The sequence below is a fragment of the Engystomops pustulosus genome, unplaced genomic scaffold, assembly GCF_040894005.1.
Source record: "Engystomops pustulosus unplaced genomic scaffold, aEngPut4.maternal MAT_SCAFFOLD_141, whole genome shotgun sequence".
In the NCBI taxonomy this organism is placed as follows: domain Eukaryota; kingdom Metazoa; phylum Chordata; class Amphibia; order Anura; family Leptodactylidae; genus Engystomops; species Engystomops pustulosus.
In genome coordinates, this window is record NW_027285021.1 from 251,240 (window position 1) to 278,367 (window position 27,128).

The following is a 27,128-nucleotide window of genomic DNA, read 5'->3' on the forward strand; positions in this document are numbered from 1 at the left end:
GTGTAGCTGATGTCTGTCTATCACATGTGTATAGGAGGAGAGAGCATGTCAGGCACTTGTGTAGCTGATGTCTGTGTCACACATGTGTATAGGAGGAGATACCGTGTCAGGGACTTGTGTAGCTGATGTCTGTGTCACACATGTGTATAGGAGGAGAGAACATGTCAGGCACTTGTGTAGCTGATGGCTGTGTCTCACATGTGTATAGGAGGAGAGAACATGTCAGGTACTTGTGTAGCTGAGGTCTGTCTCTCACATGTGTATAGGAGGAGAGAACATGTCAGGTACTTGTGTAGCTGATGTCTGTGTGTCTCAAATGTGTATAGGAGGAGAGGACATGTCAGGTACTTGTGTAGCTGATGACTGTGCCTTTCACATGTGTATAGAAGGAGATAACATGTCAGGTACTTGTGTAGCTGATGTCTGTCTATCACATGTGTATAGGAGGAGAGAACATGTCAGGTACTTGTGTAGCTGAGGTCTGTCTCTCACATGTGTATAGGAGGAGAGAACATGTCAGGTACTTGTGTAGCTGATGTCTTTGTCTCACGTGTATAGGAGGAGAGAACATGTCAGGTACTTGTGTAGCTGATGTCTTTGTCTCACGTGTATAGGATGAGAAAACATGTCAGGTACTTGTGTAGCTGATGTCTGTCTATCACATGTGTATAGGAGGAGAGAACATGTAAGGTACTTGTGTAGTTGATGTCTGTGTCTCTCACATGTGTATAGGAGGAGAGAACATGTCAGTTACTTGTGTAGCTGAGGTCTGTCTCTCACATGTGTATAGGAGGAGAGAACATGTCAGGTACTTGTGTAGCTGATGTCTGTGTGTCTCACATGTGTATAGGAGGAGAGAACATGTCAGGTACTTGCGTAGCTGATTTCTGTGTCTCTCACATGTGTATAGGAGGAGAGAACATGTCAGGTACTTGTGTAGCTGATGTCTGTCTATCACATGTGTATAGGAGGAGAGAACATGTCAGGTACTTGTGTAGCTGAGGTCTGTGTCTCTCACATGTGTATAGGAGGAGAGAACATGTCAGGCACATGTGTAGCTGATGTCTGTGTCTCACATGTGTATAGGAGGAGAGAACATGTCGGGTACTTGTGTAGCTGATGTCTGTATCTCTCACATGTGTATAGGATGAGAGAGCATGTCAGGTACTTGCGCAGCTGATGTCTGTGTCTCTCACATGTGTATAAGAGGAGATAACATGTCAGTTACTTGTGTAGCTGAGGTCTCTGTCTCTCACATGTGTATAGGAGGAGAGAACATGTCAGGTACTTGTGTAGCTGAGGTCTGTCTCTCACATGTGTATAGAAGGAGAGAACATGTCAGGTACTTCTGTAGCTGATGTCTGTGTCTCTCACATGTGTATAGGAGGAAAGAACATGTCAGGTACTTGTGTAGCTGATGTCTGTGTATCACATGTGTATAGGAGGAGAGGGCATGTCAGGTACTTGTGTACCTTATGTCTGTATCTATCAAATGTGTATAGGAGGAGAGAACATATCAGGTACTTGTGTAGCTGATGTCTGTGTCTCTGACATGTGTATAGGAGGAGAGAACATGTCAGGTACTTGTGTCGCTGATGTCTGTGTCTATCACATGTGTATAGGAGGAGAGAACATGTCAGGTACTTGTGTAGCTGATGTCTGTGTCTATCACATGTGTATAGGAGGGGAGAACATGTCAGGTACTTGTGTAGCTGATGTCTGCATCTCACATGTGTATAGGAGTAGAGAACATGTCAGGTACTTGTGTAGCTGATGTCTGTATCTCTCACATGTGTATAGGAGAAGAGAACATGTCAGGCACTTGTGTAGCTGATGTCTGTGTGTCACATGTGTATAGGAGGAGAGAACATGTCAGGTACTTGTGTAGCTGATGTCTGTGTCTCTAACATGTGTATAGGAGGAGAGAACATGTCAGGTACTTGTGTAGCTGATGTCTGTATCTCTCACGTGTGTATAGGAGGAGAGAACATGTCAGGTACTTGTTTAACTGATGTCTGTGTCTCACATGTGTATAGGAGGAGATACCTTGTCAGGTACTTGTGTAGCTGATGTCTGTGTCTCACATGTGTATAGGAGGAGATACCTTGTGAGGTACTTGTGTAGCTGATGTCTGTGTCACACATGTGTATAGGAGGAGATACCTTGTCAGGGACTTGTGTAGCTGATGTCTGTGTCACACATGTGTATAGGAGGAGAGAACATGTCAGGCACTTGTGTAGCTGATGGCTGTGTCTCACATGTGTTTAGGAGGAGACAACATGTCAGGTACTTGTGTAGTTGATGTCTGTGTCTCTCACATGTGTATAGGAGGAGAGAACATGTCAGGTACTTGTGTAGCTGAGGTCTGTGTCTCTCACATGTGTATAGGAGGAGAGAACATGTCAGGCACATGTGTAGCTGATGTCTGTGTCTCACATGTGTATAGGAGGAGAGAACATGTCAGGTACTTGTGTAGCTGATGTCTGTATCTCTCACATGTGTATAGGAGGAGAGAGCATGTCAGGTACTTGCACAGCTGATGTCTGTGTCTCTCACATGTGTATAAGAGGAGATAACATGTCAGTTACTTGTGTAGCTGAGGTCTCTGTCTCTCACATGTGTATAGGAGGAGAGAACATGTCAGGTACTTGTGTAGCTGATGTCTGTCTATCACATGTGTATAGGAAGAGAGAGCATGTCAGGCACTTGTGTAGCTGAGGTCGGTGTCTATCACATGTGTATAGGAGGAGAGAACATGTCAGGTACTTGTGTAGCTGATGTCTGTGTTTCTGACATGTGTATAGGAGGAGATAACATGTCAGGTACTTGTGTAGCTGAGGTCTCTGTCTCTCACATGTGTATAGGAGGAGAGAACATGTCAGGTACTTGTGTAGCTGAGGTCTGTCTCTCACATGTGTATAGGAGGAGAGAACATTTCAGGTACTTGTGTAGCTGAGGTCTGTGTCTCTCACATGTGTATAGGAGGAGAGAACATGTCAGGTACTTGTGTAGCTGATGTCTGTATCTATCACATGTGTATAGGAGGAGAGAACATGTCAGGTACTTGTGCAGCTGATGTCTGTGTCTCTGACATGTGTATAGGAAGAGAGAACATGTCAGGTACTTGTGTAGCTGATGTCTGCGTCTCACATGTGTATAGAAGGAGAGAACATGTCAGGTACTTGTGTAGCTGATGTCTGTGTCTATCACCTGTGTATAGGAGGAGAGAACATGCCAGGTACTTGTGTAGCTGATGTCTGTGTCTCTCACATGTGTATAGGAGGAGAGAACATGTCAGGTACTTGTGTAGCTGATGTCTGTCTATCACATGTGTATAGGAGGAGAGAGCATGTCAGGCACTTGTGTAGCTGAGGTCTGTGTCTCTCACATGTGTATAGGAGGAGAGAACATGTCAGGTACTTGTGTAGCTGATGTCTGTGTCTCACATGTGTATAGGAGTAGAGAACATGTCAGGTACTTGTGTAGCTGATGTCTGAATCTCTCACATTTGTATAGGAGAAGAGAACATGTCAGGCACTTGTGTAGCTGATGTCTGTGTGTCACATGTGTATAGGAGGAGAGAACATGTCAGGCACTTGTGTAGCTGATGGCTGTGTCTCACATGTGTATAGGAGGAGACAACATGTCAGGCACTTGTGTCGCTGATGTCTGTGTCTCACATGTGTATAGGAGGAGAGAACATGTCAGGGACTTGTGTAGCTGATGTCTGTGTCACACATGTGTATAGGAGGAGATACCTTGTCAGGGACTTGTGTAGCTGATGTCTGTGTCACACATGTGTATAGGAGGAGAGAACATGTCAGGCACTTGTGTAGCTGATGGCTGTGTCTCACATGTGTATAGGAGGAGACAACATGTCAGGCACTTGTGTCGCTGATGTCTGTGTCTCACATGTGTATAGGAGGAGAGAACATGTCAGGTACTTGTGTAGCTGATGTCTGTGTCTATCACATGTGTATAGGAGGAGATACCTTGTCAGGGACTTGTGTAGCTGATGTCTGTGTCACACATGTGTATAGGAGGAGATACCTTGTCAGGGACTTGTGTAGCTGATGTCTGTGTCACACATGTGTATAGGAGGAGAGAACATGTCAGGCACTTGTGTAGCTGATGGCTGTGTCTCACATGTGTATAGGAGGAGAGAACATGTCAGGTACTTGTGTAGCTGATGTCTGTGTCTCTCACATGTGTATAGGAGGAGAGAACATGTCAGGTACTTGTGTAGCTGATGTCTGTGTGTCTCAAATGTGTATAGGAGGAGAGGACATATCAGGTACTTGTGTAGCTGATGACTGTGCCTTTCACATGTGTATAGGAGGAGATAACATGTCAGGTACTTGTGTAGCTGATGTCTGTCTATCACATGTGTATAGGAGGAGAGAACATGTCAGGTATTTGTGTAGTTGATGTCTGTGTCTCTCACATGTGTATAGGAGGAGAGAACATGTCAGGTACTTGTGTAGCTGAGGTCTGTCTCTCACATGTGTATAGGAGGAGAGAACATGTCAGGTACTTGTGTAGCTGATGTCTTTGTCTCACGTGTATAGGATGAGAGAACATGTCAGGTACTTGTGTAGCTGATGTCTGTCTATCACATGTGTATAGGAGGAGAGAACATGTAAGGTACTTGTGTAGTTGATGTCTGTGTCTCTCACATGTGTATAGGAGGAGAGAACATGTCAGTTACTTGTGTAGCTGAGGTCTGTCTCTCACATGTGTATAGGAGGAGAGAACATGTCAGGTACTTGTGTAGCTGATGTCTGTGTGTCTCACATGTGTATAGGAGGAGAGAACATGTCAGGTACTTGCGTAGCTGATTTCTGTGTCTCTCACATGTGTATAGGAGGAGAGAACATGTCAGGTACTTGTGTAGCTGATGTCTGTCTATCACATGTGTATAGGAGGAGAGAACATGTCAGGTACTTGTGTAGCTGAGGTCTGTGTCTCTCACATGTGTATAGGAGGAGAGAACATGTCAGGCACATGTGTAGCTGATGTCTGTGTCTCACATGTGTATAGGAGGAGAGAACATGTCACGTACTTGTGTAGCTGATGTCTGTATCTCTCACATGTGTATAGGAGGAGAGAGCATGTCAGGTACTTGCACAGCTGATGTCTGTGTCTCTCACATGTGTATAAGAGGAGATAACATGTCAGTTACTTGTGTAGCTGAGGTCTCTGTCTCTCACATGTGTATAGGAGGAGAGAACATGTCAGGTACTTGTGTAGCTGAGGTCTGTCTCTCACATGTGTATAGAAGGAGAGAACACGTCAGGTACTTCTGTAGCTGAGGTCTGTGTCTCTCACATGTGTATAGGAGGAAATAACATGTCAGGTACTTGTGTACCTTATGTCTGTATCTATCAAATGTGTATAGGAGGAGAGAACATGTCAGGTACTTGTGTAGCTGATGTCTGTGTCTCTGACATGTGTATAGGAGGAGAGAACATGTCAGGTACTTGTGTCGCTGATGTCTGTGTCTATCACATGTGTATAGGAGGAGAGAACATGTCAGGTACTTGTGTAGCTGATGTCTGCGTCTCACATGTGTATAGAAGGAGAGAACATGTCAGGTACTTGTGTAGCTGATGTCTGTGTCTATCACCTGTGTATAGGAGGAGAGAACATGTCAGGTACTTGTGTAGCTGATGTCTGTGTCTCTCACATGTGTATAGGAGGCGAGAACATGTCAGGTACTTGTGTAGCTGATGTCTGTCTATCACATGTGTATAGGAAGAGAGAGCATGTCAGGCACTTGTGTAGCTGAGGTCTGTGTCTCTCACATGTGTATAGGATGAGAGAACATGTCAGGTACTTGTGTAGCTGATGTCTGTGTCTCTGACATGTGTATAGGAGGAGAGAACATGTCAGGTACTTGTGTCGCTGATGTCTGTGTCTGTCACATGTGTATAGGAGGAGAGAACATGTCAGGTACTTGTGTAGCTGATGTCTGTGTCTCACATGTGTATAGGAGTAGAGAACATGTCAGGTACTTGTGTAGCTGATGTCTGAATCTCTCACATTTGTATAGGAGAAGAGAACATGTCAGGCACTTGTGTAGCTGATGTCTGTGTGTCACATGTGTATAGGAGGAGAGAACATGTCAGGTACTTGTGTAGCTGATGTCTGTGTCTCTAACATGTGTATAGGAGGAGAGAACATGTGAGGTACTTGTGTAGCTGATGTCTGTATCTCTCACATGTGTATAGGAGAAGAAAACATGTCAGGTACTTGTGTAGCTGATGTCTGTGTCTCACATGTGTATAGGAGGAGAGAACATGTCAGGTACTTGTGTAGCTGATGTCTGTGTCTCACATGTGTATAGGAGGAGATACCTTGTGAGGTACTTGTGTAGCTGATGTCTGTGTCACACATGTGTATAGGAGGAGATACCTTGTCAGGGACTTGTGTAGCTGATGTCTGTGTCACACATGTGTATAGGAGGAGAGAACATGTCAGGCACTTGTGTAGCTGATGGCTGTGTCTCACATGTGTATAGGAGGAGACAACATGTCAGGCACTTGTGTCGCTGATGTCTGTGTCTCACATGTGTATAGGAGGAGAGAACATGTCAGGTACTTGTGTAGCTGATGTCTGTGTCTATCACATGTGTATAGGAGGAGATACCTTGTCAGGGACTTGTGTAGCTGATGTCTGTGTCACACATGTGTATAGGAGGAGATACCTTGTCAGGGACTTGTGTAGCTGATGTCTGTGTCACACATGTGTATAGGAGGAGAGAACATGTCAGGCACTTGTGTAGCTGATGGCTGATTCTCACATGTGTATAGAAGGAGAGAACATGTCAGGTACTTGTGTAGCTGAGGTCTGTCTCTCACATGTGTATAGGAGGAGAGAACATGTCAGGTACTTGTGTAGCTGATGTCTGTGTGTCTCAAATGTGTATAGGAGGAGAGGACATGTCAGGTACTTGTGTAGCTGATGTCTGTGTCTCTAACATGTGTATAGGAGGAGAGAACATGTCAGGTACTTGTGTAGCTGATGTCTGTATCTCTCACATGTGTATAGGAGGAGAGAACATGTCAGGTACTTGTGTAGCTGATGTCTGTATCTCTCACATGTGTATAGGAGAAGAGAACATGTCAGGCACTTGTGTAGCTGATGTCTGTGTGTCACATGTGTATAGGAGGAGAGAACATGTCAGGTACTTGTGTAGCTGATGTCTGTGTCTCTAACATGTGTATAGGATGAGGGAACATGTCAGGTACTTGTGTAGCTGATGTCTGTATCTCTCACATGTGTATAGGAGGAGAGAACATGTCAGGTACTTGTGTAACTGATGTCTGTGTCTCACATGTGTATAGGAGGAGATACCTTGTCAGGTACTTGTGTAGCTGATGTCTGTGTCTCACATGTGTATAGGAGGAGATACCATGTGAGGTACTTGTGTAGCTGATGTCTGTGTCACACATGTGTATAGGAGGAGATACCTTGTCAGGGACTTGTGTAGCTGATGTCTGTGTCACACATGTGTATAGGAGGAGAGAACATGTCAGGCACTTGTGTAGCTGATGGCTGTGTCTCTCACATGTGTATAGGAGGAGAGAACATGTCAGGTACTTGTGTAGCTGAGGTCTGTCTCTCACATGTGTATAGGAGGAGAGAACATGTCAGGTACTTGTGTAGCTGATGTCTGTGTGTTTCACATGTGTATAGGAGGAGAGAATAAGTCAGGTACTTGTGTAGCTGATTTCTGTGTCTCTCACATGTGTATAGGAGGAGAGAACATGTCAGGTACTTGTGTAGCTGATGTCTGTCTATCACATGTGTATAGGAGGAGAGAACATGTCAGGTACTTGTGTAGCTGAGGTCTGTGTCTCTCACATGTGTATAGGAGGAGAGAGCATGTCAGCTACTTGTGTAGCTGATGTCTGTGTCTCTCACATGTGTATAAGAGGAGATAACATGTCAGGTACTTGTGTAGCTGAGGTCTGTATCTCTCACATGTGTATAGGAGGAGAGAACATGTCAGGTACTTGTGTAGCTGAGGTCTGTCTCTCACGTGTGTATAGGAGGAGAGAACATGTCAGGTACTTGTGTAGCTGATGTCTGTGTCTCACTTGTGTATAGGAGTAGAGAACATGTCAGGTACTTGTGTAGCTGATGTCTGTGTATCACATGTGTATAGGAGGAGAGGACATGTCAGGTACTTGTGTAGCTGATGTCTCTATCTATCACATGTGTATAGGAGGAGAGAACATGTCAGGTACTTGTGTAGCTGAGGTCTGTGTCTCTCACATGTGTATAGGAGGAGAGAACATGTCAGGTACTTGTGTCGCTGATGTCTGTGTCTCTCACATGTGTATAGGAGGAGAGAACATGTCAGGTACTTGTGTCGCTGATGTCTGTGTCTATCACATGTGTATAGGAGGAGAGAACATGTCAGGTACTTGTGTAGCTGATGTCTGCGTCTCACATGTGTATAGAAGGAGAGAACATGTCAGGTACTTGTGTAGCTGATGTCTGTGTCTCTCACATGTGTATAGGAGGAGAGAACATGTCAGGTACTTGTGTAGCTGATGTCTGTGTCTCTTACATGTGTATAGGAGGAGAGAACATGTCAGGTACTTGTGTAGCTGATGTCTGTGTCTCTTACATGTGTATAGGAGGAGAGAACATGTCAGGTACTTGTGTAGCTGATGTCTGTGTCTCTCACATGTGCATAGGAGAAGAGAACATGTCAGGTACTTGTGTAGCTGATGTCTGTGTCTCACATGTGTATAGTAGGAGATACCTTGTCAGGTACTTGTGTAGCTGATGTCTGTGTCTCACATGTTTATAGGAGAAGAGAACATGTCAGGCACTTGTGTAGCTGATGTCTGTGTGTCACATGTGTATAGGAGGAGAGAACATGTCAGGTACTTGTGTAGCTGATGTCTGTGTATCTCACATGTGTATAGGAGGAGAGAACATGTCAGGTACTTGTGTAGCTGATGTCTGTGTCTATCACATGTGTATAGGAGGAGAGAACATGTCAGGTACTTGTGTAGCTGATGTCCGTCTATCACATGTGTATAGGAGGAGAGAGCATGTCAGGCACTTGTGTAGCTGAGGTCTGTATCTCTCACATGTGTATAGGAGGAGAGAACATGTCAGGTACTTGTGTAGCTGATGTCTGTGTCTCACATGTGTATAGGAGGAGAGAACATGTCAGGTACTTGTGTAGCTGATGTTTGTATCTCTCACATGTGTATAGGAGAAGAGAACATGTCAGGCACTTGTGTAGCTGATGTCTGTGTGTCACATGTGTATAGGAGGAGAGAACATGTCAGGTACTTGTGTAGCTGATGTCTGTGTCTCTAACATGTGTATAGGAGGAGAGAACATGTCAGGTACTTGTGTAGCTGATGTCTGTGTCTCACATGTGTATAGGAGGAGATACCTTGTCAGGTACTTGTGTAGCTGATGTCTGTGTCACACTTGTGTATAGGAGGAGATACCTTGCCAGGGACTTGTGTAGCTGATGTCTGTGTCTCACATGTGTATAGGAGCAGAGAACATGTCAGGCACTTGTGTAGCTGATGGCTGTGTCTCACATGTGTATAGGAGGAGACAACATGTCAGGCACTTGTGTCGCTGATGTCTGTGTCTCACATGTGTATAGGAGGAGAGAACATGTCAGGTACTTGTGTAGCTGATGTCTGTGTCTATCACATGTGTATAGGAGGAGATACCTTGTCAGGGACTTGTGTAGCTGATGTCTGTGTCACACATGTGTATAGGAGGAGATACCTTGTTAGGTACTTGTGTAGCTGATGTCTGTGTCACACATGTGTATAGGAGGAGATACCTTGCCAGGGACTTGTGTAGCTGATGTCTGTGTCTCACATGTGTATAGGAGCAGAGAACATGTCAGGCACTTGTGTAGCTGATGGCTGTGTCTCACATGTGTATAGGAGGAGACAACATGTCAGGCACTTGTGTCGCTGATGTCTGTGTCTCACATGTGTATAGGAGGAGAGAACATGTCAGGTACTTGTGTAGCTGATGTCTGTGTCTATCACATGTGTATAGGAGGAGATACCTTGTCAGGGACTTGTGTAGCTGATGTCTGTGTCACACATGTGTATAGGAGGAGATACCTTGTTAGGTACTTGTGTAGCTGATGGCTGTGTCTCACATGTGTATAGGAGGAGACAACATGTCAGGTACTTGTGTAGTTGATGTCTGTGTCACACATGTGTATAGGAGGAGAGAACATGTCAGGCACTTGTGTAGTTGATGTCTGTGTCACACATGTGTATAGGAGGAGATACCTTGTTAGGTACTTGTGTAGCTGATGGCTGTGTCTCACATGTGTATAGGAGGAGACAACATGTCAGGTACTTGTGTAGTTGATGTCTGTGTCTCTCACATGTGTATAGGAGGAGAGAACATGTCAGGTACTTGTGTAGCTGAGGTCTGTCTCTCACATGTGTATAGGAGGAGAGAACATGTCAGGTACTTGTGTAGCTGATGTCTGTGTGTCTCAAATGTGTATAGGAGGAGAGAACATGTCAGGTACTTGTGTAGCTGATTTCTGTGTCTCTCACATGTGTATAGGAGGAGAGAACATGTTAGGTACTTGTGTAGCTGAGGTCTGTGTCTCTCACATGTGTATAGGAGGAGAAAACATGTCAGGCACATGTGTAGCTGATGTCTGTATCTCTCACATGTGTATAGGAGGAGAGAGCATGTCAGGTACTTGTGTAGCTGATGTCTGTGTCTCTCACATGTGTATAAGAGGAGATAACATGTCAGGTACTTGTGTAGCTAAGGTCTGTATCTCTCACATGTGTATAGGAGGAGAGAACATCAGGTACTTGTGTAGCTGAGGTCTGTCTCTCACGTGTGTATAGGAGGAGAGAACATGTCAGGTACTTGTGTAGCTGAGGTCTGTGTCTCTCACATGTGTATAGGAGGAGAGAACATGTCAGGTACTTGTGTAGCTGATGTCTGCGTCTCACATGTGTATAGGAGGAGAGAACATGTCAGGTACTTGTGTAGCTGATGTCTGTGTCTCTCACATGTGTATAGGAGGAGAGAACATGTCAGGTACTTGTGTAGCTGATGTCTGTGTATCTCACATGTGTATAGGAGGAGAGAACATGTCAGGCACTTGTGTAGCTGATGTCTGTGTGTCACATGTGTATAGGAGGAGAGAACATGTCAGGTACTTGTGTAGCTGATGTCTGTCTATCTCACATGTGTATAGGAGAAGAGAACATGTCAGGCACTTGTGTAGCTGATGTCTGTGTGTCACATGTGTATAGGAGGAGAGAACATGTCAGGTACTTGTGTAGCTGATGTCTGTGTCTCTCACATGTGTATAGGAGGAGAGAACATGTCAGGTACTTGTGTAGCTGATGTCTTTGTCTCTCACATGTGTATAGGAGAAGAGAACATGTCAGGTACTTGTGTAGCTGATGTCTGTGTCTCACATGTGTATAGGAGGAGATACCTTGTCAGGTACTTGTGTAGCTGATGTCTGTGTCTCACATGTGTATAGGAGGAGATACCTTGTCAGGTACTTGTGTAGCTGATGTCTGTGTCACACATGTGTATAGGAGGAGATACCTTGTCAGGGACTTGTGTAGCTGATGTCTGTGTCACACATGTGTATAGGAGGAGAGAACATGTCAGGTACTTGTGTAGCTGATGGCTGTGTCTCACATGTGTATAGGAGGAGACAACATGTCAGGCACTTGTGTCGCTGATGTCTGTGTCTCACATGTGTATAGGAGGAGAGAACATGTCAGGTACTTGTGTAGCTGATGTCTGTGTCTCACATGTGTATAGGAGGAGAGAACATGTCAGGTACTTGTGTAGCTGATGTCTGTGTCTCACATGTGTATAGGAGTAGAGAACATGTCAGGTACTTGTGTAGCTGATGTCTGTGTCTCACATGTGTATAGCAGGAGAGAACATGTCAGGTACTTGTGTAGCTGATGTCTGTGTCTATCACATGTGTATAGGAGTAGAGAACATGTCAGGTACTTGTGTAGCTGAGGTCTGTCTCTCACATGTGTATAGGAGGAGAGAACATGTCAGGTACTTGTGTAGCTGATGTCTGTGTGTCTCACATGTGTATAGGAGGAGACAACATGTCAGGCACTTGTGTCGCTGATGTCTGTGTCTCACATGTGTATAGGAGGAGAGAACATGTCAGGTACTTGTGTAGCTGATGTCTGTGTCTCACATGTGTATAGGAGGAGAGAACATGTCAGGTACTTGTGTAGCTGATGTCTGTGTCTCACATGTGTATAGGAGTAGAGAACATGTCAGGTACTTGTGTAGCTGATGTCTGTGTCTCACATGTGTATAGCAGGAGAGAACATGTCAGGTACTTGTGTAGCTGATGTCTGTGTCTATCACATGTGTATAGGAGTAGAGAACATGTCAGGTACTTGTGTAGCTGAGGTCTGTCTCTCACGTGTGTATAGGAGGAGAGAACATGTCAGGTACTTGTGTAGCTGAGGTCTGTGTCTCTCACATGTGTATAGGAGGAGAGAACATGTCAGGTACTTGTGTAGCTGATGTCTGCGTCTCACATGTGTATAGGAGGAGAGAACATGTCAGGTACTTGTGTAGCTGATGTCTGTGTCTCTCACATGTGTATAGGAGGAGAGAACATGTCAGGTACTTGTGTAGCTGATGTCTGTGTATCTCACATGTGTATAGGAGGAGAGAACATGTCAGGCACTTGTGTAGCTGATGTCTGTGTGTCACATGTGTATAGGAGGAGAGAACATGTCAGGTACTTGTGTAGCTGATGTCTGTCTATCTCACATGTGTATAGGAGAAGAGAACATGTCAGGCACTTGTGTAGCTGATGTCTGTGTGTCACATGTGTATAGGAGGAGAGAACATGTCAGGTACTTGTGTAGCTGATGTCTGTGTCTCTCACATGTGTAAAGGAGGAGAGAACATGTCAGGTACTTGTGTAGCTGATGTCTTTGTCTCTCACATGTGTATAGGAGAAGAGAACATGTCAGGTACTTGTGTAGCTGATGTCTGTGTCTCACATGTGTATAGGAGGAGATACCTTGTCAGGTACTTGTGTAGCTGATGTCTGTGTCTCACATGTGTATAGGAGGAGATACCTTGTCAGGTACTTGTGTAGCTGATGTCTGTGTCACACATGTGTATAGGAGGAGATACCTTGTCAGGGACTTGTGTAGCTGATGTCTGTGTCACACATGTGTATAGGAGGAGAGAACATGTCAGGTACTTGTGTAGCTGATGGCTGTGTCTCACATGTGTATAGGAGGAGACAACATGTCAGGCACTTGTGTCGCTGATGTCTGTGTCTCACATGTGTATAGGAGGAGAGAACATGTCAGGTACTTGTGTAGCTGATGTCTGTGTCTCACATGTGTATAGGAGGAGAGAACATGTCAGGTACTTGTGTAGCTGATGTCTGTGTCTCACATGTGTATAGGAGTAGAGAACATGTCAGGTACTTGTGTAGCTGATGTCTGTGTCTCACATGTGTATAGCAGGAGAGAACATGTCAGGTACTTGTGTAGCTGATGTCTGTGTCTATCACATGTGTATAGGAGTAGAGAACATGTCAGGTACTTGTGTAGCTGATGTCTGTGTCTCACGTGTATAGGAGGAGAGAACATGTCAGGTACTTGTGTAGATGATGTCTGTGTATCACATGTTTATAGGAGGAGAGAACATATCAGCTACTTGGATAGTGATGTCTGTGTCTCAGGCTGGGACAGTGCAGAGCTGCACTCACTTTTCTGCTACTGGTTCAGTCACTAGGGTAGATATATGAATGTGTCTCAGGCTGGGACAGTGCAGAGCTGTCGCCATGTCTCTTGTGTTGCACTGGATTCCTTGTTGTAATGATAAATCCAGACTGTTGAGTTCTACTTTTAGACCTGTTTTAGCTAGTTTTATCTTTGTACCAGTCAGAAAACGGTCAAAAAATGGTTTAGAAGCCTCTATAAATTATCAGGGATTTTAGACATTTTTTTGGTGCAAAATGTCATGTTGGGGCGCAGAATGAATTTCCTCCATAGAAAAACAAAAGAACAAAAATATAGTTGATTGTTTTATGTTTGAGCCAAACCGTAACTAACAATGACATCACATCACGACAAAAAGGGAAAGTATAGAGGGAAATGAGGGGGTCAAGAATCAGACCCTAAAAAGGAGCACAACCCCCATCAGCAATAAGGAAATGATGAACCTAAACGACCGGCAGATGAGAAGTGTCCTAGGAAGGGCCGCAAGTCCCAGAGATCCACCAAAGAGACGAAACTGTGACGGACATGTGCGAGTTTCGCATTTCTGAAACATACACACTCACAGAATTTATAGATAGAAAGAAAAATTTGGATAAAAAAAAAAGAAAAGATTCTTGAACATACTATTTGAAGATTCACTGAGGACTGGTTATGTTCCACAGGACTCAAAAAGAACAGAGGCATGAAAAATAGATCAAGCAAATAATATCTTTATTAATAGAAAAATACACCATAAAACATGCTTAAAAACCTTTAAAAATTGTGAACGAAGTCACAAATGAATGACATCCTGGGCATCCATCCCCAGCCCCCCGCTCTCATGGCCTGAGCGTTTAGGTATACAACGTTCTTATTTGGACATGGTTCTGTGCTGATCCTTGAATTGTATGTCCATCCATTATTGTGCTTCACCCCTCTTTTTGTTGTTATCTTGCATTTGTATGGACTTGTCAAAAGATTTGATTAGCTCACCATTTATAATATTTATTTCTGTACATTGTTGTATACTATATTGTAGGGGGAGCTGGTGTTCCGGGAACAGTGCACATTATCATGTGTCCAGCACTTTCCGAGGATGTCATTCATTTGTGACTTTCCACAATTTTAAAGGTTTTTAAGCATGTTTTGTGGTGTATTTTTCTATTAATAAAGATATTATTTGCTTGATCTATTTTTCATGCCTCTGTTCTTTTTGTGGCTTTTGATTACATATTTTGATCAGTGGTTATTGTTGGGCAGTGCTGGTCCACCTCTTGTGTATATGTTCCACAGGACTGGCGCATAGCAAATGTGGTACCAATATACAAAAAAGGATCAAAAAGTGATCCTGGAAACTATAGACCTGTGAGTCTAACTGCTGTGGTGGGGAAAATATTTAAGGGGTTTGTTAGAGATGCTATCCTGGAGTATCTCACTGTGCACAACCTTATAACCCAGCGTCAGCATCGGGTTTATGAGAGATCGGTCTGGTCAGACAAATCTGATTGGTTTCTATGAGGAGGTAAGTTCCAGACTGGATCTGGGGGACGCTGTGGATGTTGTATATTTGGACTTTTCGAAGGCATTTGACACCGTGCCGCATAAAAGGTTGGTATATAAAATGAGACTGCTGGGAATAGGAGAAAATCTGTGGATTTGGGTAAGTAATTGGCTTAGTGATAGAAAACAGAGGGTGGTCATTAATGGCACATTCTCAGATTGGGTTGATGTTACCAGTGGAGTGCCACAGGGGTCAGTATTGGGGCCTCTTCTTTTTAATATTTTTATTAATGACCTTGTAGTGGGTTTACACAGTCAAGTTTCAATATTTGCAGATGATACTAAGCTGTGTAAAGTAATAAATACTGAGGTCGATAGTTTAGCATTACAGAGGGATTTGTGGAAGCTTGAGGAGTGGGCAGAGAAATGGTTGATGAGATTTAATGTAGATAAATGTAAAGTTATGCAATTGGGCCATGGAAACAAAATGTATAATTATGTTCTAAACGGTCAATTACTTGGTAAAACTGGAGCTGAAAAGGACTTGGGGTATTGGTGGATGGTAAACTTCATTTTAGTGACCAAAGCCAGGTGGCTGCTGCTAAAGCAAATACAATTATGGGATGTATCAAAAGAGGAATAGATTCTCATGATAAAGACATAGTTTTGCCCTTATACAAATCCCTGGTCAGACCACACATGGAATATTGTGTACAGTTTTGGGCACCAGTGTATAAAAAGGACATAATAGAGCTGGAACGGGTGCAGAGGAGAGCAACCAGGATTATTAGGGGAATGGGGGGACTAGAATACATTGACAGATTACAAAATTTGGGATTATTCAGTTTAGAAAAAAGACGACTGAGGGGAGACCTCATTACAATGTACAAATATCTGAAAGGACAGTACAAGGATCTCTCCAAAGATCTTTTTATACCTCAGCCTGTGACCAGGACAAGGGGGCATCCTCTACGCCTAGAGGAGAGGAAGATCTACCATCACCTTAGACTGGGGACATCCTCTACACCTAGAGGAGGGGAGATTCTACCATCACCATAGACAGAGGACATCCTCTACACCTAGAGGAGAGGAGGTTCTACCATCACCATAGACAGGAAGCATCCTCTACACCTAGAGGATAGGAGGTTCTACCATCACCATAGACAGGGGACATCCTCTACACCTAGAGGAGAGGAGGTTCTACCATCACCATAGACAGGAAGCATCCTCTACACCTAGAGGAGAGGAGGTTCTACCATCACCATAGACAGGAAGCATCCTCTACACCTAGAGGATAGGAGGTTCTACCATCACCATAGACAGGGGACATCCTCTACACCTAGAGGAGAGGAGGTTCTACCATCACCATAGACAGGAAGCATCCTCTACACCTAGAGGAGAGGGGGTTCTACCATCACCATAGACAGGGGGCATCATCTACACCTAGAGGAGAGGAGGTTCTACCATCACCATAGACAGGGGGCATCCTCTACACCTAAAGGAGAGGAGGATCTACCATCACCATAGACAGGGGGCATCCTCTACACCTAGAGGAGAGGAGGTTCTACCATCACCATAGACAGGAGGCATTCTCTACACCTAGAGGAGAGGAGGTTCTACCATCACCATAGACAGGGGGCATCCTCTACACCTAGAGGAGAGGAGGTTCTACCATCACCATAGACAGGTGGCATCCTCTACACCTAGAGGAGAGGAGGTTCTACCATCACCATAGACAGGTGGCATCCTCTACACCTAGAGGAGAGGAGGTTCTACCATCACCATAGACAGGGGGCATCCTCTACACCTAGAGGAGAGGGGGTTCTACCATCACCATAGACAGGGGGCATCCTCTACACCTAGAGGAGAGGAGGTTCTACCATCACCATAGACAGGTGGCATCCTCTACACCTAGAGGAGAGGAGGTTCTACCATCACCATAGACAGGGGGCATCCTCTACACCTAGAGGAGAGGAGGTTCTATCATCACCATAGACAGGGGGCATCCTCTACACCTAGAGGAGCGGAGGTTCTACCATCACCATAGATAGGGGACATCCTCTACACCTAGAGGATAGGAGGTTCTACCATCACCATAGACAGGGAGCATCCTCTACACCTAGAGGAGAGGAGATTCTATCATCACCATAGACAGGGGACATCCTCTACACCTAGAGGAGAGGAGGTTCTACCATCACCATAGACAGGAGGCATCCTCTACACCTAGAGGAGAGGAGGTTCTACCATCACCATAGACAGGGGACATCCTCTACACCTAGAGGAGAGGGGGTTCTACCATCACCATAGACAGGAGTCATCTTCTACACCTAGAGAAGAGGAGGTTCTACCATCACCATAGACAGGGGGCATCCTCTACACCTAGAGGAGAGGAGGTTCTACCATCTCCATAGACAGGAGGCATCTTCTACACCTAGAGGAGAGGAGGTTCTACCATCACCATAGACAGGGGTCATCCTCTACACCTAGAGTAGAGAAGGTTCTACCATCACCATAGACAGGGGGCATCCTCTACACCTAGAGGAGAGGAGGTTCTACCATCACCATAGACAGGGGGCATCCTCTACACCTAGAGGAGAGGAGGTTCTACCATCACCATAGACAGGGAGCATCCTCTACACCTAGAGGAGAGGAGGTTCTACCATCACCATAGACAGGGGGCATCCTCTACACCTAGAGGAGAGGAGGTTCTACCATCACCATAGACAGGGGACATCCTCTACACCTAGAGGAGAGGAGGTCCTACCATCACCATAGACAAAGGTTCTTTACTGTAAGAGCAGTGAGACTATGGAACTCTCTGGCGCAGGAGGTTGTTATGAAGGACTCTATGTACATGTTCAGGAGAGGCCTGGATGACTTTCTGGAGAGAGTAAATATCACGGGTTATGGGGATAAAACATTCATTGAATTCTTAAAGATTGGACTTGATGGACTTGCGTCCTTTTCCAGCATTATATACTATGATACGTCAACAGAAGTGCAGGGGAACATAAAGCGCCCTGGACGAGCCTTTCCTCATCTCCCTGAGGGACCGCCATGGGGACTTGTGTCGCCCCTCGTTCACACATAGCAATCACTACAGGAAATGGCTGGAAAATATTCCAGAAATATCCCGCCATGTTAATAAGTGGCGCACATGAAGGAAGAGGAGAGAGCGGAGGTTGGGATATAAGTGACTGAGGTCTAAAAACGGGGCTGCCCCCAAACCAATTCTTCCGGGTCAGACAGCAGCTCCTCACGCGTGCTGGCGCCAACGATACGGACGCAGGACGCCTCCGACCAATCAGACTTCTGATTAACCATCGTTACACATTCTGTGCTGTACCTGATCGCGTGTGATGTGGGCCGCAGACATCCAGAACATGAGGAATCAGGAAGTCTTGGATCGCACCGAGATTTCCCATATAAATAATAAACCCCCTCCCCACACCTACCATCTTACATAATATCAGTGCCCCCTCCCCCCCCACCTACCATCTTACATAGTATCAGTGCCCCCCCCCATACCTACCATCTTACATAGTATCAGTGCCCCCTCCCCGCACCTAACATCTTACATAATATCAGTGCCCCCTCTAGTGGCCGCTACATGTCCTGCACTTGCATTTCTTCGGGTAGGGGGGTCTGCAGATAGGGGGCAGCACAGTGTATACAGGGAGACTCCTCTACACAGGGAAGGGGGGTCTGCAGATAGGGGGCAGCACAGTGTATACAGGGAGACTCCTCTACACAGGGAAGGGGGGTCTGCAGATAGGGGGCAGCACAGTGTATACAGGGAGACCCCTCTACACAGGGAAGGAGAGTCTGCAGATAGGGGGCAGCACAGTGTATACAGGGAGACCCCTCTACACAGGGAAGGAGGGTCTGCAGATAGGGGGCAGCACAGTGTATACAGGGAGACCCCTCTACACAGGGAAGGAGGGTCTGCAGATAGGGGGCAGCACAGTGTATACAGGGAGACTCCTCTACACAGGGAAGGGGGGTCTGCAGATAGGGGGCAGCACAGTGTATACAGGGAGACTCCTCTACACAGGGAAGGAGGGTCTGCAGATAGGGGGCAGCACAGTGTATACAGGGAGACCCCTCTGCACAGGGAAGGAGAGTCTGCAGATAGGGGGCAGCACAGTGTATACAGGGAGACCCCTCTACACAGGGAAGGAGGGTCTGCAGATAGGGGGCAGCACAGTGTATACAGGGAGACCCCTCTGCACAGGGAAGGAGAGTCTGCAGATAGGGGGCAGCACAGTGTATACAGGGAGACCCCTCTACACAGGGAAGGAGGGTCTGCAGATAGGGGGCAGCACAGTGTATACAGGGAGACCCCTCTACACAGGGAAGGAGAGTCTGCAGATAGGGGGCAGCACAGTGTATACAGGGAGACCCCTCTACACAGGGAAGGAGGGTCTGCAGATAGGGGGCAGCACAGTGTATACAGGGAGACCCCTCTACACAGGGCAGGAGGGTCTGCAGATAGGGGGCAGCACAGTGTATACAGGGAGACCCCTCAGGGACACTCTTTGACGACTGAAAGACGGACGGGTAAGACGGTCCCCGAGATACTTACAGCTTTCATGGACGAGGTCAAGCTGCTCCACCGAGGAGAGAGAGAAGAGCTTGTAACCCGTCCTCATCCCGATCGCCAGGGACCTGCCAACACGGAGGGGGCAAGACACAGAGATGTAATGTGCAACCTGAAGACCACTGTACAATGGTCCTGTTACCCCCCCCCCCCCGCCACATGTGCAGATGGTGCCGCCCCCCGTATAATAATGATACAGTATGCCTCTTTATGAGGATGGCACATGCCAAACCCCCCCCCCCCACCTCAGTATGATGATGGTAGAGCCCCCCCCTCTGTATGATGATGGTAGAGTCCCCCCCCTCTGTATGATGATGGTAAAGTCCCCCCCCCTCTGTATGATGATGGTAGAGTCCCCCCCCCCTCTGTATGATGATGGTAGAGTCCCCCCCCCTCTGTATGATGATGGTAGAGTCCCCCCCCCTGTATGATGATGGTAAAGTCCCCCCCCCTCTGTATGATGATGGTAGAGTCCCCCCCCTCTGTATGATGATGGTAGAGTCCCCCCCCTCTGTATGATGATGGTAGAGTCCCCCCCCTCTGTATGATGATGGTACAGTCCCCCCCCTGTGTATGATGATGGTACAGTCCCCTCCTGTGTATGATAATGGTACAGTCCCCCCCCTGTGTATGATGATGGTGCTGCCCGGCTGGTATATTACTTTCATTGGTTGTATGACAGGCAGCAGATGTCCCCGTCCCCCCTGTATGATGATGGTACAGCCCCCCCTCCTGTGTATGATGATGGTACAGCCCCCCCTCCTGTGTATGATGATGGTACAGCCCCCCCTCCTGTGTATGATGATGGTACAGCCCCCCCTCCTGTGTATGATGATGGTACAGCCCCCCTCCTGTGTATGATGATGGTACAGTCCCCCCTCCTGTGTATGATGATGGTACAGCCCCCCCCTTGTGTATGATGATGGTACAGCCCCCCCTTGTGTATGATGATGGTACAGCCCCCCCTTGTGTATGATGATGGTACAGCCCCCCCCCCTTGTGTATGATGATGGTACAGCCCCCCCCTTGTGTATGATGATGGTACACCCCCCCTTGTGTATGATAATGGTACAGCCCTCCCCTTGTGTATGATGATGGTACAGCCCCCCTTGTGTACGATGATGGTACAGTCCCCCCCCCTGTGTGTGATGATGGTGCAGCCCGGCTGGTATATTAGGTGCAGTCCTGGTTGTATGACAGGCAGCAGATGTCCCGTCCCCTCTGTATAATGATGGTACGGTCCCCCCTTTGTGTGATGATGGTATGGTCCCTGTAGTATATTACGTGCAGTCCTGGTTGTATGACAGGCAGCAGATGTCCCCCCCTTTGTGTGATGATGGTGCGGCCCGGCTGGTATATTACGTGCAGTCCTGGTTGTATGACAGGCAGCAGATGTCCCCCCCTTTGTGTGATGATGGTGCGGCCCGGCTGGTATATTACGTGCAGTCCTGGTTGTATGACAGGCAGCAGATGTCCCCCCCCTGTATGATGATGGTACAGTCCCCCCCCTGTATGATGATGGTACAGCCCCCCCTGTGTGTGATGATGGTGCGGCCCGGCTGGTATATTACGTGCAGTCCTGGTTGTATGACAGGCAGCAGATGTCCCCCCCTTTGCGTGATGATGGTGCGGCCCGGCTGGTATATTACGTGCAGTCCTGGTTGTATGACAGGCAGCAGATGTCTCCCCCCCTGTATGATGATGGTACAGTCCCCCCTGTGTGTGATGATGGTGCGGCCCGGCTGGTATATTACGTGCAGTCCTGGTTGTATGACAGGCAGCAGATGTCCCCCCCCTGTATGATGATGGTACAGTCCCCCCTGTGTGTGATGATGGTGCGGCCCGGCTGGTATATTACGTGCAGTCCTGGTTGTATGACAGGCAGCAGATGTCCCCCCCCTGTGTATGATGATGGTACAGTCCCCCCTGTGTGTGATGATGGTGCGGCCCGGCTGGTATATTACGTGCAGTCCTGGTTGTATGACAGGCAGCAGATGTCCCTCCCCCTGTGTATGATGATGGTACAGTCCCCCCTGTGTGTGATGATGGTGCGGCCCGGCTGGTATATTACGTGCAGTCCTGGTTGTATGACAGGCAGCAGATGTCCCCCCCTGTATGATGATGGTACAGTCCCCCCTGTGTGTGATGATGGTGCGGCCCGGCTGGTATATTACGTGCAGTCCTGGTTGTATGACAGGCAGCAGATGTCCCCCCCTGTATGATGATGGTACAGTCCCCCCTGTGTGTGATGATGGTGCGGCCCGGCTGGTATATTATGTGCAGTCCTGGTTGTATGACAGGCAGCAGATGTCTCCCCCTCTGTATGATGATGGTACAGTCCCCCCTGTGTGTGATGATGGTGCGGCCCGGCTGGTATATTACGTGCAGTCCTGGTTGTATGACAGGCAGCAGATGTCCCCCCCCTGTATGATGATGGTACAGTCCCCCCCGTGTGTGATGATGGTGCGGCCCGGCTGGTATATTACGTGCAGTCCTGGTTGTATGACAGGCAGCAGATGTCTCCCCCTCTGTATGATGATGGTACAGTCCCCCCTGTGTGTGATGATGGTGCGGCCCGGCTGGTATATTACGTGCAGTCCTGGTTGTATGACAGGCAGCAGATGTCTCCCCCCCTGTATGATGATGGTACAGTCCCCCCTGTGTGTGATGATGGTGCGGCCCGGCTGGTATATTACGTGCAGTCCTGGTTGTATGACAGGCAGCAGATGTCCCCCCCCCTGTATGATGATGGTACAGTCCCCCCTGTGTGTGATGATGGTGCGGCCCGGCTGGTATATTATGTGCAGTCCTGGTTGTATGACAGGCAGCAGATGTCTCCCCCCCTGTATGATGATGGTACAGTCCCCCCTGTGTGTGATGATGGTGCGGCCCGGCTGGTATATTACGTGCAGTCCTGGTTGTATGACAGGCAGCAGATGTCTCCCCCCATGTATGATGATGGTACAGTCCCCCCTGTGTGTGATGATGGTGCGGCCCGGCTGGTATATTACGTGCAGTCCTGGTTGTATGACAGGCAGCAGATGTCCCCCCCCCTGTGTATGATGATGGTACAGTCCCCCCTGTGTGTAATGATGGTGCGGCCCGGCTGGTATATTACGTGCAGTCCTGGTTGTATGACAGGCAGCAGATGTCCCCCCCTGTATGATGATGGTACAGTCCCCCCTGTGTGTGATGATGGTGCGGCCCGGCTGGTATATTACGTGCAGTCCTGGTTGTATGACAGGCAGCAGATGTCTCCCCCTCTGTATGATGATGGTACAGTCCCCCCTGTGTGTGATGATGGTGCGGCCCGGCTGGTATATTACGTGCAGTCCTGGTTGTATGACAGGCAGCAGATGTCTCCCCCCCTGTATGATGATGGTACAGTCCCCCCTGTGTGTGATGATGGTGCGGCCCGGCTGGTATATTACGTGCAGTCCTGGTTGTATGACAGGCAGCAGATGTCCCCTTCCCCCGGCGCTGCCGCTCCTCCTCCGGGCTCCATGTCTCAGCTCCAGCCTGAGCTCCTCTCGGTCCCCGGGTCCCTCCACATCCGCAGTAAACAAAAAACAGCTGACAGCGCGTCCCCGCCCTCCTCCATGCTGATTGGGTACAAGTATTGCTCACTCGGGATAGGGCCAAGCGATTATCTGCCGACCAATCAGCGCGAAGACTGCATGATCTCAGCCGTCATGTGTGTCCCGCCCCTTTGCTTTTCGCCCTATTGCACAGGCAGGATGTGACGTGCCGGACGCTCCTAATTGGTTGAGTGAGAACCGGTGACGTGGCCTGCAGACCTCCTGGTTGTGGAATACAGTAGTGACGGGATTGTCAGGTGTCTCCTGTCACACTGTATCATATCCCGGGATTGTCAGGTGTCTCCGGTCACACTGTATCATATCCCGGGATTGTCAGGTGTCTCCGGTCACACTGTATCATATCCCGGGATTGTCAGGTGTCTCCGGTCACACTGTATCATATCCCTGGATTGTCAGGTGTCTCCGGTCACACTGTATCATATCCCGGGATTGTCAGGTGTCTCCCGTCACACTGTATCATATCCCGGGATTGTCAGGTGTCTCCCGTCACACTGTATCATATCCCGGGATTGTCAGGTGTCTCCGGTCACACTGTATCATATCCCGGGATTGTCAGGTGTCTCCTGTCACACTGTATCATATCCCGGGATTGTCAGGTGTCTCCCGTCACACTGTATCATATCCCGGGATTGTCAGGTGTCTCCTGTCACACTGTATCATATCCCGGGATTGTCAGGTGTCTCCCCTCACACTGTATCATATCCCGGGATTGTCTCCTGTCACACTGTATCATATCCCGGGATTGTCAGGTGTCTCCCGTCACACTGTATCATATCCCGGGATTGTCAGGTGTCTCCGGTCACACTGTATCATATCCCGGGATTGTCAGGTGTCTCCTGTCACACTGTATCATATCCCGGGATTGTCAGGTGTCTCCGGTCACACTGTATCATATCCCGGGATTGTCAGGTGTCTCCTGTCACACTGTATCATATCCCGGGATTGTCAGGTGTCTCCCGTCACACTGTATCATATCCCGGGATTGTCAGGTGTCTCCCGTCACACTGTATCATATCCCGGGATTGTCAGGTGTCTCCAGTCACACTGTATCATATCCCGGGATTGTCAGGTGTCTCCCGTCACACTGTATCATATCCCGGGATTGTCAGGTGTCTCCCGTCACACTGTATCATATCCCGGGATTGTCAGGTGTCTCCCGTCACACTGTATCATATCCCGGGATTGTCAGGTGTCTCCGGTCACACTGTATCATATCCCGGGATTGTCAGGTGTCTCCTGTCACACTGTATCATATCCCGGGATTGTCAGGTGTCTCCTGTCACACTGTATCATATCCCGGGATTGTCAGGTGTCTCCGGTCACACTGTATCATATCCCGGGATTGTCAGGTGTCTCCGGTCACACTGTATCATATCCCGGGATTGTCAGGTGTCTCCCGTCACACTATATCATATCCCGGGATTGTCAGGTGTCTCCGGTCACACTGTATCATATCCCGGGATTGTCAGGTGTCTCCAGTCACACTGTATCATATCCCGGGATTGTCAGGTGTCTCCCGTCACACTGTATCATATCCAGGGATTGTCAGGTGTCTCCGGTCACACTGTATCATATCCCGGGATTGTCAGGTGTCTCCCGTCACACTGTATCATATCCCGGGATTGTCAGGTGTCTCCTGTCACACTGTATCATATCCCGGGATTGTCAGGTGTCTCCCGTCACACTGTATCATATCCCGGGATTGTCAGGTGTCTCCGGTCACACTGTATCATATCCCGGGATTGTCAGGTGTCTCCCCTCACACTGTATCATATCCCGGGATTGTCAGGTGTCTCCGGTCACACTGTATCATATCCCAGGATTGTCAGGTGTCTCCGGTCACACTGTATCATATCCCGGGATTGTCAGGTGTCTCCTGTCACACTGTATCATATCCCGGGATTGTCAGGTGTCTCCTGTCACACTGTATCATATCCCGGGATTGTCAGGTGTCTCCGGTCACACTGTATCATATCCCGGGATTGTCAGGTGTCTCCGGTCACACTGTATCATATCCCGGGATTGTCAGGTGTCTCCGGTCACACTGTATCATATCCCGGGATTGTCAGGTGTCTCCCGTCACACTGTATCATATCCCGGGATTGTCAGGTGTCTCCGGTCACACTGTATCATATCCCGGGATTGTCAGGTGTCTCCCGTCACACTGTATCATATCCCGGGATTGTCAGGTGTCTCCGGTCACACTGTATCATAACCCGGGATTGTCAGGTGTCTCCGGTCACACTGTATCATATCCCGGGATTGTCAGGTGTCTCCCGTCACACTGTATCATATCCCGGGATTGTCAGGTGTCTCCGGTCACACTGTATCATATCCCTGGATTGTCAGGTGTCTCCCGTCACACTGTATCATATCCTGGGATTGTCAGGTGTCTGCCGTCACACTGTATCATATCCCGGGATTGTCAGGTGTCTCCCGTCACACTGTATCATATCCCTGGATTGTCAGGTGTCTCCCGTCACACTGTATCATATCCTGGGATTGTCAGGTGTCTCCGGTCACACTGTATCATATCCCGGGATTGTCAGGTGTCTCCCGTCACACTGTATCATATCCCGGGATTGTCAGGTGTCTCCCCTCACACTGTATCATATCCCGGGATTGTCAGGTGTCTCCCGTCACACGGTATCATATCCGGGGATTGTCAGGTGTCTCCCCTCACACTGTATCATATCCCGGGATTGTCAGGTGTCTCCCCTCACACTGTATCATATCCCGGGATTGTCAGGTGTCTCCTGTCACACTGTATCATATCCCGGGATTGTCAGGTGTCTCCCGTCACACTGCATCATATCCCGGGATTGTCAGGTGTCTCCCGTCACACTGTATCATATCCCGGGATTGTCAGGTGTCTCCCGTCACACTGTATCATATCCCGGGATTGTCAGGTGTCTCCCGTCACACTGTATCATATCCCGGGATTGTCAGGTGTCTCCCGTCACACTGTATCATATCCCGGGATTGTCAGGTGTCTCCCGTCACACTGTATCATATCCCGGGATTGTCAGGTGTCTCCTGTCACACTGTATCATATCCCGGGATTGTCAGGTGTCTCCGGTCACACTGTATCATATCCCGGGATTGTCAGGTGTCTCCTGTCACACTGTATCATATCCCGGGATTGTCAGGTGTCTCTCGTCACACTGTATCATATCCCGGGATTGTCAGGTGTCTCCCCTCACACTGTATCATATCCCGGGATTGTCAGGTGTCTCCCCTCACACTGTATCATATCCCGGGATTGTCAGGTGTCTCCCCTCACACTGTATCATATCCCGGGATTGTCAGGTGTCTCCCGTCACACTGTATCATATCCCGGGATTGTCAGGTGTCTCCGGTCACACTGTATCATATCCCGGGATTGTCAGGTGTCTCCCCTCACACTGTATCATATCCCGGGATTGTCAGGTGTCTCCCCTCACACTGTATCATATCCCGGGATTGTCAGGTGTCTCCCGTCACACTGTATCATATCCCGGGATTGTCAGGTGTCTCCCGTCACACTGTATCATATCCCGGGATTGTCAGGTGTCTCCCGTCACACTGTATCATATCCCGGGATTGTCAGGTGTCTCCGGTCACACTGTATCATATCCCGGGATTGTCAGGTGTCTCCTGTCACACTGTATCATATCCCGGGATTGTCAG

The 27,128-nt window shown here is 47.9% G+C and overlaps 1 protein-coding gene across 4 annotated transcripts in view; it reads right to left on the minus strand.

The window, feature by feature from the left end:
- The window catches only part of WIPI1 (WD repeat domain, phosphoinositide interacting 1), a 57,870-nt gene extending 34,420 nt beyond the window's left edge, over positions 1-23,450 (minus strand). For 2 of the 4 annotated variants that reach the window (XM_072131775.1, XM_072131776.1), the window contains exons 1-2: positions 23,292-23,450; positions 19,846-19,928 (exon numbers count right to left, since the gene is read on the minus strand). In XM_072131775.1, the coding sequence (XP_071987876.1) occupies positions 19,846-19,928; positions 23,292-23,365 (157 nt within the window). In that variant the 5' untranslated portion in view covers positions 23,366-23,450. Of the gene's footprint in view, positions 1-19,845; positions 19,929-21,037; positions 21,072-21,144; positions 21,186-23,291 lie in introns of those variants that run through there. The other 2 variants (XM_072131778.1, XM_072131777.1) reach the window with 2 other exon arrangements.
- Positions 23,451-27,128: the final 3,678 nt, after the last annotated feature.